This window comes from Erpetoichthys calabaricus, chromosome 12 (genome assembly GCF_900747795.2).
Source record: "Erpetoichthys calabaricus chromosome 12, fErpCal1.3, whole genome shotgun sequence".
Taxonomy (NCBI): Eukaryota; Metazoa; Chordata; class Cladistia; order Polypteriformes; family Polypteridae; genus Erpetoichthys; species Erpetoichthys calabaricus.
In genome coordinates this window covers 36,083,871-36,099,084 of record NC_041405.2, presented here as the reverse complement: position 1 = coordinate 36,099,084, position 15,214 = coordinate 36,083,871, and the positions used below count along the sequence as shown (strand labels likewise).

Genomic DNA, 15,214 nt, shown 5'->3' with positions numbered 1-15,214 from the left:
GCAGCACTGGTCCATTCTTACCCAGACTGCACTGCATCTGCCTTAGTTTTTGATGACCAACTAACACAGCAACAAACTGTTATACCCCCTGGTGAAGCACTTGTTTCCACAATGGCAACACCTCCACTCCTAAGGCACTGAGGTGCACTACAAATGGCTTGCATTATTATGCTCTGTTGCCGGCAATTATCCTGGTTATCTACACATACACTAAACTATTCTGAAGTCTCAGCTGTTGACAAACATTACATTGAATTTGGACAGAAGAATGTGATTAGTGGAGGCTGAAAATAAATAGTAAACAACCTTAATGGTGAAGACAGAAAAAGCAACTGGCTATGAATAAATGTATTTGTTACAAACCTTATGGAATTCACCAATCCATTCAGACCATAATCCTTAATGAAATAAGTGTAATATGATAAAGCACTGAATTTAAACTAGAAAAGCATCTGCCAATAATGTCAAGAAAATCATAAACAACCAAACAAATGCTACATTAATAGCATATACATTCCATGTTTAAATAAAACTACATAATTATTGAAATACATACATAAAAATGTAATAACACCACAGTCAAGATAACTTTGCTTGCTTTATAACTAGAAAGTTCACTTAGTAGTTAAGAGTTAGTACTGTTAATAAATAGATTATGGTTCAGTTACATATATTAATTTAATGCATCGCCTGTGGCATCTGCAGAATTCCTTGAAATGATGTTGACTATTAAAAAGTACTATAAACCTCAGACCTTTTTCTTCAGAATTAAATTAAAAATCATAAATACCATAACATAAACATCAAAATCAGGTGGAATTTGTATTTTAAGAAATACTCAGATACATTAAATTTTGTACAATAGTTTTAAAACTATATTATGTTAGCATAGTATACAGAAATCAATATTCTCATATGTTACACAAGCACCGTATCAGTTTCTGCATTTTAGGTGTAATTTTTAGTAATCAATTTTAAAAGTACAGGAAACTGAGTTTTACAGCACCTTTTGAAAATGTGATATAAATCAAACAACAGAATATCCTCAACAAAGTAATAATTCATTTATATTCTGTATACCTTCCTCATGCACAGCATGGATGGGAAACTATCCCAATAGAAATGACTAAGTCTGCAACACAGCAGCAGTACAGCGAGAGACAGCAGATAAAGTTTAATTGTGTGCTTCAGTTCAGCAATTATATAAAAAAAATGTAAATATTTGCATTCACTGCTTCACTGTTGTAAGTGAAAAAAAACATAAAAAAATAGAATGTTAAGAATTCTTTTCCATTGCAGCTAAGAATTATTTTCATAATTTTCATATAATAGATTTTACCTTTTTTGATGGCTGAGAAGGCAATGTAAAAATGGATTTCCAATAAGTCCAAATGAACATGGCAAAGCAGACATGGAAAGCAAAGAGGTAGCAAACTGTGAAAGAAAAAAAGAGGGGAGAAAGTTGCTAACCAGCAAGTAAATACATAATGCATACACAAATGCATCTGAGATTTAATGTACTGTTTCAAGTGGAGCCTGAGCAAAATGCCTCTTCTCTTCTCTTCTGAAGCAAGGCTCTGGAACTGAAAAAAAATCCGGTTTTGGAGTTTAAAAAAAGAAGACTGAAAACTGTGTTTTGGTGGGAATGCAGCCAATAATTTTTATACCAGGATTTTTATACTAAGGATCTGCGCTGGTATCCCGAAGGTTGCCGGTTTGAATCCCCGTCACTGCCAAAAGGCCACTGCTCTGCTGGGCCCTTGAGCAAGGCCCTTAACCTGTAATTGCTCCAGGGGCGCTGTACAATGGCTGACCCTGCGCTCTGACCCCAAGGGGTATGCGAAAACTACCAAATTCCTAATACAAGAAATTGTATAAGGCGAAATAAATAAAGAACAAAAAAAAAAAAAACTAAAATTATTTAACTAATAATTTTCCTTAGGGCGGCACGGTGGCGCAGTGGGTAGCGCTGCTGCCTCGCAGTTGGGAGACCTGGGGACCTGGGTTCGCTTCCCGTGTCCTCCCTGCGTGGAGTTTGCATGTTCTCCCCGTGTCTGCGTGGGTTTCCTCCAGGGGCTCCGGTTTCCTACCACAGTCCAAAGACATGCAGGTTAGGTGGATTGGTGATTCTAAATTGGCCCTAGTATGTGCTTGGTGTGTCCTGCGGTGGGTTGGCACCCTGCCCGGGATTGGTTCCTGCCTTGTGCCCTGTGTTGGCTCGAATTGGCTCCAGCAGACCCCCGTGACCCTGTCTTCGGATTCAGCGGTTGGAAAATGGATGGATGGATAGATAGAAGCTCATGTTGTGATCGGTTTACCTATAATTGTACTCCAATAGCTATCTACTGGGCTTGAACGTTTATGTGACATAAACAAATGTGTGAAGACCCGGGGGCGCACAGCTCCCCAAACACCCGACACGACAGTCACAGGCACAAATCTCCTCAACACAGATGTTCATTATTTAGGTGGGGAAGCAATTTCCCTCGGTCCCCTTCTTCTCCTTGTCGCTCTCTGTTTCTCTCTGTTGGGTCAGTGCCTCCTCCACTCCTTCTCGCAAGCATTGTTGTTGTCCTTCTCCTTCTCCTCAAATGAGGTGAGGTGGCTCCTTTCATATTACACTTGGGAGCACTTCAGGTGTCTCATCAGCATTACCTGTAATTACTCCCTGGTGTACTGGAAACTCATAGTAGGGATCTGCAGCTCCCCCTGGTAGCCCCCATGGAATACAACTTCCATGGAGCCCTGTGGGAAACCAAGGTACTGCTGTAAGCCAGGGGAGCTGCAATCTAGAATTCTGGATGAGGCATTGTGCTAGAGAAGCTGCCTTCCCCCATCCTTCCATTGCTTGGGCTGCTGGCTATCCCTTACACATGACATCTTTACAAGGTGCAATCATGCTTCATATACCTATTCAATGAGATGTGATGCTAATTTACTATATATTACATGAAGATATATGTATTAGGAGTCTAATTCAGTCACTACCGTCCAACAAATTTCTTTGTTGTAAAATTCAGTATAAGACGACTTACTCCTCATTACTTTTCACTCCTCCTTTACGTTTTGCAAATGAAAGGTTTTTAATAGCAGTGCTACATTAGGATGTGTGTGTTTAAAGTGAGATTTTTATTATATGTCATATTTGGATAAATAAAAACACATGGGTAATATCCAGGCTGTGAATTTGGAAGATCATTAGAAATGTTCTCAGACAAATACGCAACTGGATTAATCTAATTCTTCTCAAAGAGTGTTAAAATCAATTGGCTATAATTTTTTGGAAGTGTTTAAGGCTTATGGTGGTCTTTTGTAACTGATGGTTACATATATTCTTGATTATCCATACTTCACTTCTGACCTGACACTATTCTTTATTTATTCGTGTATAAGAATAATAAAAAAAAAATCAATCATTGAGTTGATCCACGTAATACAGTGTGCATATAGATGACATTTAAATAATATAGATGTTACTTATTTAAAAGATTGGGTGTAAAGCATTTTCAACTGATTTAGTTATATAACAATACCCACAAAACTCACTTTTTGTTTCTAACAACACAGTAAACACTTATCCAGAACTAACATATATTTAATAGCAGAGACATAATGATGCCCAACCTATATATTAATAATGATGGACATAAATCAATCATAATCATTTGAAATTATTAATTTAAATATTACAATGTCAATGAAAATCGGTACCTTTAATCAGTTAAACAAAAAACTGGCACTTTAATGACAAACCATATTTTTTAAACTCAAGTTATATCTGAACAACTTACATGGGACCTAATGACCTAACGCAATAGTGCACAAAAGTAATGAATTCCTCAATAGTATTGAATTAACAACCAAAATATTTTTACTTTGTTGAAAAAATAACAATATTTAATTACACATACTGTATAGACCAGGGTGTCATTATGAAGTAATGGTTAGTACCGCTGCTTTATTATTAACATTAGAATTACCAAAGCCTATGAAAAAACTCGTAAACGCGGCCCACCTTAAATCCCTTCACACCTCTCTGTCAGCGTCTTTTGTCTTGTAAATGAGTTGATAAGCTCAAGCAGCAAGCAGCCTGCTAGACCATCCCCCCACCGCAGTAGAACGGGCAAGAAGTTTTCCCAGTTCAAGCCTTGATTATCTGGGAGTGAGCTACCTAGAATTGTATATAGAGTAAATAATTTCTTGTGTGTTCCGTGTCTACAACAATCTATGTAAACACAAATGTTTTTTATGTTTTACTAATAAAATGACAAAATGTAGACATGAACTGTATAATGTGTGAAAGCTGATGGCCAAATATGAAATAAATACTTTCACAAAAGGTGCAAGTACAATATGACAGCTTCCGTGGTGCAGCAGTAAGAACTGCTGAGTTATAATCCAGAGGTTGAGAGTTCGAAACTAGCTTCCCCGCAAGTTTACCATATTGAGTACTGAGCTGCTCTTAATTTTTAATATTATACAATAAAAACATACATTTGATTTGTGTCTGTAACAGCCGGTGTAAATTTATAGTACTTGTAAAAGTTAGTGTTTGTTTTTTTTTTTTTTTTTAATTTTATTCTCTCAGTCACAATAATGATACAACACCCACCCCCCCCCACCCCAGATCTGACGCTGTTAGTTTTTATCTGAAACAGGGAATAACTGTAGATGTGAGTGGTGTTTTGAGACAATGGAACTGGAAATTCTCTGATCTGGAGGGATAAAATCTGACACACAAACGCTGGTGAATCTGCCTTCTTCGTATCTCACCGTCACTTTAATTTTTTTTAATTCAGTTTTATTGAGTGTTCCTGCTCACGCTGAAAAAGTATGCACCTTATGGTCCATGATGTCAAAGCCACACTGATAAAGAAAAACAGAGACATATGTATATGTGATATTTGGAATAACTCATTTTATGACCTGTATAGTACATTTTGGAAAACACTGTTGCATGGAGTACAAAAGTGAACATTTGCAAGATCAAAAAAAAACCAAAAAAAACACGGTCACTGATTACAAGTGCAAGAAGGCGTGCGAATGAATATAAATAATATGAATAACGTTGCATCAGTGCCACAATGTTTTCCGAAATGTACTATTCAAGTCATAAAATTAATTATTCCAAATATCATATATTCCTAAGTCTCTGTTTTTGCCAGTGCAGCTTTGACATCATGGACCATAAGGTGCATACTAATTCAGTGTGAGCAGGAACACTCAATAAAACTGAATAAAAAAATTCAAGTGACAATGAGACAGGAAGAAGGCAGATTCACCAGCATTTGTGTGTCAGCTGTTATCCCTCCAGATCAGAGAATTTCCAGATCCATTGTCTCAAAACACCACTCATACCTACAGTTATTCCCAGTTTCAAATAAAAACTAACAGCGTCAGATCTAGGGTGGTGTGGATGGATGTTGTATCGTGATCATAACTGAAGGAATAAAAGTAAAAAAAACACTAACTTTTACAAGTACTATAAATTTATACTGGCTGTTTCAGACACAAATCAAATGTATGATTTTATTGTATAATATTAACAATAAGAGCAGCTCACTATTCAAAATGGTAAATTTGCGGGGAAGCTGGTTTCAAACTCAAAACATCTGGATTATAACTCAGCAGTTCTTACCGCTGCACCACAGAAGCTGTCGTATTGCAATTGTAGCTTTGTGAAAGTGTTTATTTGATATTTGGCCATCTGCCTTCACACATTATACAGTTCATGTCTACATTTTGTCATTTATTACTAAAACATGAAAAACATTTGTGTTTAAACAATGTGTTTACATAGATTGTTGTAGACACGGAACACACATCAAATTATTTCTCCTTACAATTCTAGGTAGCTCACTCCCAGATAATCAAGGCTTGAACTGAGAGAACTTCTTGCCCGTTTTGCTGCGGCGGGGGGATGGTATAGCAGGCTGCTTGCGCTTATCGACACATTTACAAGACAAAAGACGCTGACGGAGGGGTGCGAACGGATTTAAGGTGGGCCAGGTTTATGAGTTTTTTCGTAGGCTTTGGTAATTCTAGTGTTAAACCTATTTTCATGCTGAACAATATATCAGAAATTAAAAGTTTTTTCATTTGAATAAGTGAGAAATACTGATTATATATTATGTACATGTATAATGTAAAATTATGTAAATGTATAATTACATTTTAGACTTATAAGTCCAGGTTTCCAATTCAGGGTTACAGGGTATCTATAATTATTTGTAATCAGCATACAAATCAATACTAAACATTAAATCTTACCTTTTTCCAAAGGGTTGCTCAAAGTAACTATAAAAAAGTGAGGAAAGATGAACGTTACTTATTGTTTTTTTTTCCAAAACTTAAAATTTATTTTCTTTATTATGCTAAAAGCATTACTTTTTTGTTTAGGCTAGACTACAGTTGATAAATAGATCATATGTCCTTAACAGTCCAGAAGAAAGTCTCTGGTTTTTACCTTTAGCTTGGTGTTCACTTTCTCAGCCATTAAAATGCTAAGAGTCATGGAGACAAATAACTAAATCTACTGAGTGTTGTTAAAAGATGAAAGCTATTAAACTAAATATTATTTAACCACTATCTATGCAACGCAATTAACTAGTTATAAACTAATAAGTTTATAATTGGTGTTAACTGGTGATACTAAATAAAGAAAACAAAAAGTAATATAAACTAATCTAGACCATAAGAAGAAATTGCTTAATACATTTTTTACTAATAGATAAAATAACATCCAGCCATCCATCCATTATCCAAACCACTATATCCTAACTACAGGTTCATGGGGGTCTGCTGGAGCCAATCCCAACCAACACAGGTGGCAAGGCAGGAAACAAACCCCGGGCAGGGCACCAACCCACCGCAGATAAAATAACATAGGATGAATTAATTCTAGATTTATTTAAGAAACAATTAAATGCTTATGAAAAAAAATCAATTAATAGTTGCTCTTTTAGCCTCAGGGAAATTATCTGCTCTGGTACCCCCATCGGAGGCTGGTAACCTGTGATAGGTTGTCAACCCATTCAGGGTTCATTCATGCCTTGTACCTCATGGGGCAAGGAAAAAAGCCAGCACTCCGTGACACTGGATTGCAATAAACAAGCTCAGGCAATGAACAAATATATGAACTTTACAGATCACAGTGTACTCTCATGTGAAATGTTTAATTACATATCTGACCAACATGCAACACTTTCTGGCACCATCATAAACAAGAATAATAAACATATATAACCATGTTTCATTGAATTGAAAACACCAGCACTTTAATTGTACAAAAGCTAAAAAATGTAAAACTTTGTTTTTTGCCTAAGGCTTGGACTGCAATTGTTAAAAAAAGCAAAACAGTCAGAATAGTTATTGGGATATAATTCTTTATATGATTCTTACGATTCTTTGTTGATCAAAAACTGATGTACTGTACTTTAATAAACTACACAAATGTACTTAATAGGTAAATCATAATGTAAAAATATCCCTTTGTACTGTATTTGAAAAAAGTAATAATAATTTCAACAAATTCCCTTTACTGTTTGTAAAGGCTTCTCATATTGTTTCTAAAATTTAACATGCAGACAACTATGGAAATTGGACAGCCTGAGCAGTCACACACACTCTGACACTCCTACACCTTCCCACCCATTTTAGGAGGGGTTGATCTCTTTTAGTCTCTAAAATACAACTAACAACTGATCGTTTAATAAAGTGTAATTAAGAAAAAGAACATGAAGCGGCTTCACTTTTAATATACAAAACAGTATAACTGCAGAATTTTGGCATAATATGTCTGGAACTGCCAAACAATTCTAGTAGGTATGATCAACTTAAGTGTCGTTCTGTACGAAACGTTAGCTTTACAATTTAACTTAATTTTTAATTTCATTATTGATTAAAATAGAATAAGTTATTTCAGTCTAATTCCTAAGGAAACAGAAATGAAGCAAAACAAATTGACTTTACAAAGCACCTTTCTAAAATAAATAAACACCATAAAATGTTGGGCGGAGTGGTGGCTCTGAGGCTAAGGATCTGTGCTGGTATCCAGAAGGTTGCCAGTTCGAATCCCCGCCAAAACAGATCCTACTCTGCTGGGCCCTTGAGCAAGACCCTTAACCTGTAATTGCTCCAGGGGCGCTGTACAATGGCTGACCCTGCTCTCTGACCCCAAGGGGTATGCAAAAACTAACAAACTCCTAATACAAGAAACGGTATAAGGTGAAATAAAAGAACCAAAATAACAAAAAAAAAATGTTAATCGAAATTATTTTATTTATTTATTTTGCTGAGACAGGTTAAGTGAGTCAGTGGTGAGTCTGAATCATCAGCCTTTTGATCTACAGTCTAAGTACTTAGCTACTATGCCTAAAACTATCACAAAAATGCATTTTCATGGAGAGTGTAGCAATTTTTGAAAATAAACATAAAACAAATATTATTACAAGATAATCTGGGATGGATTGGTATTTCATTCACAAGTCTTTGGGATGTGGGAGGAAAACAGAGAAAAACTGTTAACTTCACGAGAGACAGTCACCAAGTGGAAATCCAAACCCAGGATCCCAGGGCTAATTACTGCACCAATGTGCCACCCATAAATGTTTTACTATGCACATACAGTATACATCTTGCATTTTAACACAATGGTAAATAAGCCCTGATTTAAGATATGAAATGTCACACACTCAGATATATATATATATCACGCAATCAGGGTAAATTCGTTAACTCAAAAAGTGTAAAGATCTTGCAATAACAATAACCATCTAACTTAAATCAGCTTACTTCTTAAAAAACGATTGTTGTAAATACGCTCAGAATGGTAACAACTGTAACGTCAACACAAAAACAATAAAGGGTGTAAGGCTGCACCACCTTTGATTGAAGTGCATGACTTGCAAAAACAATTGAATACGTCACAGCGATCACTTGCAATAATTAAGTTATTCTACTCGATTTTTATTCGTGATAACTAACAAATTAAAAAGATGCATCGACGTACTAAAATAAAAACTACTGCGTTGCTTAAAACAAAGACAACACACTGATCACCAGAATCAGGAAAAATATCTGAAGAGGGATACTACGTTTTAAAAACTATTAGACCAATTTGGAATATTCTATCGATTGTTGTACGATATATGAAATGGTAGTACTTAAATGAAATTAAGGCCAATACGTGCTTGCTTTATGACAATTCTCGACTATTACACACTTCCTGATAGCATATCCTGTCAAACTGCACACAGCATCCTCCTTACTAATACTAATTATGCAAATTAAAAACACACTTACAAAGGCACAGCTCAAAGACGTAAGCGTAATAAGACCAGAGCACCACAGCGGTGATGATGACAACAGGAACCCAGGAGAAAATACGCTGACACCACCTGAGCCCTCTGGAGAGAGCCATTCTGAGCGCAATGAACTACAAAATGCCTAGGAAGACGGCGACGGTAATGTCAATAAAAGAACTACTTCCTGTTGTAGCGAGAGACAATTATGTCAAAATAAAAGTCCTCACAAAATAAATCACAGTGAGGTCTTTCGTTTTAAAATCGCCTAGTACTGCAACAGAACGATTGATGTAAATTATAAGCTATCATCACAAACCATTTCAACAATAAGTATTCATGTTTATGTATTATTTCATACCCTTATTGAACTGAATTGCTCAAACATGTTTATATACATTTCCCATTCATTATTTATCTAAATTACTACATTATAATAACATTTAAAAGTTGTATTCCGTTGTATCGCAAAAGAACTGCGTTATTTTGCAAAAGAATAGCGTTAATTAGCAATTGTTATTGCGTTATTTCGTAAAAATATTACGTTATTACGCCAAAGATATCAGCTGGTGTGCTCAGCAGTGATGCCGTAATAAATGTACTAAATTCTTATTTGAATAGAATGAATTGTATGCCTATATTTTTATTCAGTTGGTGTCCCGGGGGACTGAATTGGATACAACCCCCGCAGCGGTCGCTATTTCTTCTTGCGTAAGGGCAACTGCGATAATTACTGGCTTTCTTTGACAGACTGTGCGGATTAAATTTCAGCACATGCAGAATTAAATGTATCCACATGCCTTTTGTTCAGTTATTGTCACTTGATTGTACGTATGCACATCCTTAAACTATCCTAGCATGCGCGTCTATCTATCTATCTATCTATCTATCTATCTATCTATCTATCTATCTATCTATCATATAGCGCCTTTCATATCTATCTATCTATCTATCTATCTATCTATCTATCTATCTATCTATCTATCTATCATATAGCGCCTTTCATATCTATCTATCTATCTATCTATCTATCTATCTATCTATCTATCTATCTATCTATCTATCTATCTATCTATTCAAAGGACGATTAAATTACCTGCATGTCAAATAAACATGAATATTTCAAAATACATAACTCCATTTTATTTAACAGAAAACATAAATCAGCTTACCTGCTGTACTCCTTACCTTTTTTTTTCCTATACCACTTGTTCAGTGACGCTCTCAGCGCCTTAAATCTTGTGGGAAAAACAGATAAACTCCAGTATGTTTAGCACTACCAGCTGGGGCAATAATAACTCTAACTATAGCCCGGGATGGGACGCCAATCCACCACAGTGCACAGTCATGCATCCAATGGCACACATGATATATTAGGGTACGAGTTTTAATATCTTTTATTATTTAGAAATGATCTTTTGGGTAGGTAGTAGGCAGACCTTATTATCCCAGAGGGAAATATGTTTGCAGCAGGAAAGTAAAAAACATAAGGCATTGTTACACATGTATAAGAAAATAAGCAAAAGACACAACTGATAGCTAATGTTATCATTAGTACACACATTCAAGATTCTTGTAAAGAAGAATAATTACCTTAAACAGTACATAAAATATTAAATTAGAATTCAGCGGTTTCTGTACAAGTAACAGAATTCTATATATTTGTAGCTCTGGGAATAAAAGAGATCTTAAATCTGTTGCTGTTTACCCTTGGAAACCTAAATATGCAGCCAGATGGCAACAGCTGAAACTTAGAGAAGAGAGGATGGCAGCTGTCTGATGGTACTGAGCTGCTGTTACTTGGAATCTGTTTGAGATATAGCTCAGTGATGGAGGTCTGCTGCAAACTGATAATATTACTGCTAATTTTTGCAATGTTGTTAGGATAGTTTATATTCTAAACATTGAGACACCAATCCATTAAAGGGCTTACTTATGAACACACCCACCACACACACACTTACGAAGATCCAGTTTAGAATAACCCATTCATCTGAATATGGCAGCGAGAAACGATGAAGTCAAATGAATTAACGTGAAAATTGTCGATCGGTTACACTGCAAATCAGTTAAATGCGTATCAATAGACCATGCTGAAACAGTTGGTGGTGATAGTGCGGAAGAGGAAAACATCAACTTACAATATCCCGAAGAATATCTACAACCGTTAACACCTACCGTTCTTCCACCAGCTGAATTACTGTTGAAAGAAGGATGTATCTAAATGTTATTGTGTAATTTATGTATGAGTGATGGACTATGCAATGGAACAAGATTAGTTGTATTAAAAATTGGTTGAACAATTCTAACATGTAAAATTTTAACAGGCGACAAGAAAGGTAATGTAGTACATGTTCTGTGAATAACATTAGACACGAAAGGAGATCTTGATATGCCATTCGTATTAAAACGTTTACAGTTTCCCATGAGAATAGCATTTGCTATGACAATTAACAAATCACGGGGACAAACATTCAAAAAAGTCGGTTTAATTATTAGAGAGAAAGAAACAATATTCACTCACGGGCAGTTATATGTTGCGTTGTCACAATTTGAATCCAAACACGGGATCAAAATTCAATGCAATCTTGAAGAAAAGTTAATTCCAAATATTGTTTTAACTAAAGTTTTGAAGTAAAAGTGAAACTAATGCATATGTAAAAATTCCCATGAAAATAACAATCTCTTTAAATTCTATATCTGGTTAACCAAACCTGGGGGTTGGCAAGCGAAGCGAGCAGGGGGCTGAGCCCCTTAGTTATTAATGAAAATTAAATGAAAACCTGCAAAAATGTACAAAACTATACATTCCCAATAAAAACACAGGGTTTGGGGTTTTGGAATTGGTTCAATGTAAAATTTTCATCTTGTAATGGTTAAACACAGTGTCTCTACCTGCTTAAAACAGGTTCTGTGTTGCATATATTTTTTCCACAATGTATGTGTGTATGTTCACCCTGCGATGGGCTGGCGTGCTCTCCACTGATTGTTCCTGTGCCTGATGCTTGCCAGGAAAGGCTCCATCTTCCCTTTGACCCTGCTCAGGATAAGCAGGTTTGAAAGAGGAATGAATGGATCAAGGTATAAAAAATGGAACAACCGGTCATTTAATAATGCCATGCATCAAATTACAGCAATATTGTGCACTTTCATTCATCAGTTACTTGGGATGAAACTGTAACAACACATCAGAACTAAAGCAGGTCACGATATATCAGGATTTAAATTTGTTTCACAATTGTAGGACAACAGCAGAATGGCTAGCATGGGAGTCTCAGAGTCCCAGAGACGAGAATTCTGTCCTGCCCACTAGTTGTTGGGTGTTTGCCTTTTTTTTCTTGTATCTGCCTGAATTTTCCTTGAAGTACTGCATTTTCATTCCACTCCCTAAGCACACACAAGTCGTTTTACATCATCTAGAGGCACTTGCTCCCATTATGATTAAATGTTTCGCAAGAATGTTGAAGAGACACAATAAATGTAATATTCCATATAGTCTGCACTATTCTTTGGGTGCTTATCATCTGAACAAATCGTCAAAGGATTCTAAGTCCTTCTCACTTTGTACTATTTTTGTGTATCTAGATAATACAAACTGCGATACTAGAGTAAAGCTCAGGATTTATTGCCATTATTCCATTAAGACTCACTATATTCCTAAACCTGAGTCCTAGTACCACCCTCTGCAACTGGAGTTTAGATTTCTAAACTGATCAGGACCATCTTAATATATGGGCACAATGGGCACTGGCCCCAGGAGCATAGGGGCCCACAATATTTCTGATGCCTATGTTTCTCTTTTGCTATCAAAACAGGGGCCCCAGCACACTACTTTGCCCAGGGTCCTATGATGCAGGTAAGACGGCCCTGTGTCAGACTCCTGAAAGTGAAAATTGGCAGGATGACTTCCTCAGTGTTGATTCTCAACAAAGGCACTCCGCAGGCTAAAGTGCTGAGCCCTGTTCTGTACTCCTTGGTCACCAATGGATTTGTGGCCAAACACAGCTCAGACCTCTTTAATGAATTTGCAGACACCACCATTATAGGCCTCATCACTAGCAGTGATGAGATGGCTTACAGAGAGATATATGTGCCTTCAGATACAGTGGTGCCATGACAACCATCTACCCTTTAATGTCAGCAAAACAAGGAGCCAGTCAAAGATTTTATCACACAGGAATCAGACCACACTCTAATTGGAAGGGATGCTGTGAACAGGTTCATTAGTTTTAAATTTCTTGGAATCATCATCACGAATGATCTGAAGTGGTCACAGAACATATGAGGTTATGTCAAGACTTATGAAAGCCTTTATTTCCTCAGATGTCTGAGGAATGCCTGAATGTTTACGTACATCTATGCTCACCAGCTTCAATAGGTGCACAGGGAAATCCATCGTCAATTGCTGCACAAAACCTTGGTACAGCGCCTGTTCAGATTAGGGCTGCAAAGCATTGCATACTAGGTTTATGAAGTCAATGCAGATGTTACTGTTTAACAGTTCCCTTCTGCCTGTAAAACTTATAACACATGCTGCCTTAGACAGACTTTGAAAGACAAGATTATTAAAGAGAGTTTTTTTTCTCTACCCTGCATTCTGCACTACCATTAGGATTCACACCAGAAGATTCAGAGACCGTTATTAGGCTGCTTAACTCATACTGACCAATACATCAATGTTTTTTGTATATACCGTATCTTCTTATATAATATGCTACCATGGCTGTCCGTTTGTCTCTCCAGGATGTTAAATCACCTGTAGCTCGCAAACCGTTTGAACTATTGACCTGTAATTTGGTACACATATCCTGTGTGACATCTACTTTTGGGGTGATGATTGACCTCCAAGGTTATTCCTCTTTTTATTTTTATTTTATTTTATTGTAGAATCAACTCTAGGCAGCAGCCAGCAGGGCGGCTGTGCGGCGCATGTGTACGGGTGCCGTTCTCATTCCTACCACCTTCTCCATCACTTCCCCTACCTCTTCATATCTTAAATCATTCTTGAGGCAGATTGAAGACTTTAGTGCCAGCTTAAGTGAAAAATTAAAGAAAATGTACCAAGTAATTGCAACACAAACACTGCCTTAATCAGTTTTAATGTGAAATGATGCTGACGAAAGAAGAGAAGAAGTGGGCTGCTAGGTTGGAGAAAAGAAGAGCTGCTGTGGAAGCAGCAAGCGCATCAACCTTTGAGTAAACGAATGCTAAACGTACAGAGAAAGAGGATGAAAACTATGAATGCTCAAGTCAAGTGTACTCACTGCACGTTATCATGCGGTGTGCCGTTACTGGAATTGTATAATATATTGTATTCATTGCCTTTTTTTGTCTATTGTTGGTATTATACTACTATTACTAGTCAGTGAGGGATGTACATGAAAGAATTCCTTTGTGCCGTGCACCTATGACAATAAACTTGAATTAAACTGAATGAAATTGTTGGAATTTCAATACCAGAAAAAAATATTGTTCTGAAAGTACCGGGTCTATCACTGGTATTTTGCTGTTTGAAGGGTGACAGAGAGGCTTAGTAAGAAGACATAATGCTTTAGATCCTGGTGACAACTGGTAAAAAATTGAACAAAATGATTGGCACATGTTGAAATCTTGACATGAGTATCCACCTGTGCAAGTAGATCATAGTGAGCATTAAAAAAACATGACTACTTTCAAATACGTGAACCAAAAGCCATCATGTAAAGAGGAGTAACTGAGAAAGGAATAAGATGATCATAAAAAACTCTACAAATTGTATAAGCAAAGAAAGCAAATACAGACAAAAGCTATCTCTTTAATGAACATCACAAAAAGTGATGATTTATTTGTATTTCTGAACCTCATTTAAAGAGACAATAGCAGTTGTGACATCACATATGTATGCTCGTACTTGTTGTGTGCATCAGCGAGGC

At 36.5% G+C, this 15,214-nt stretch overlaps 1 protein-coding gene across 2 annotated transcripts in view; it reads right to left on the bottom strand.

The window, feature by feature from the left end:
* zdhhc15b (zinc finger DHHC-type palmitoyltransferase 15b) overlaps window positions 1-9,462 on the bottom strand; it is a 54,714-nt gene extending 45,252 nt beyond the window's left edge. The window contains exons 1-3 of one of the 2 annotated variants that reach the window (XR_007936333.1): window positions 9,304-9,462; window positions 6,271-6,297; window positions 1,340-1,434 (exon numbers count right to left, since the gene is read on the bottom strand). Coding sequence is in view for 1 of the 2 variants with exons in the window: in XM_028815406.2 (XP_028671239.1) it covers window positions 1,340-1,434; window positions 6,271-6,297; window positions 9,304-9,421 (240 nt within the window). In the remaining variant the exon portion in view is untranslated. The remainder of the gene's footprint in view (window positions 1-1,339; window positions 1,435-6,270; window positions 6,298-9,303) is intronic. The other variant, XM_028815406.2, reaches the window with a different exon arrangement.
* Window positions 9,463-15,214: the final 5,752 nt, after the last annotated feature.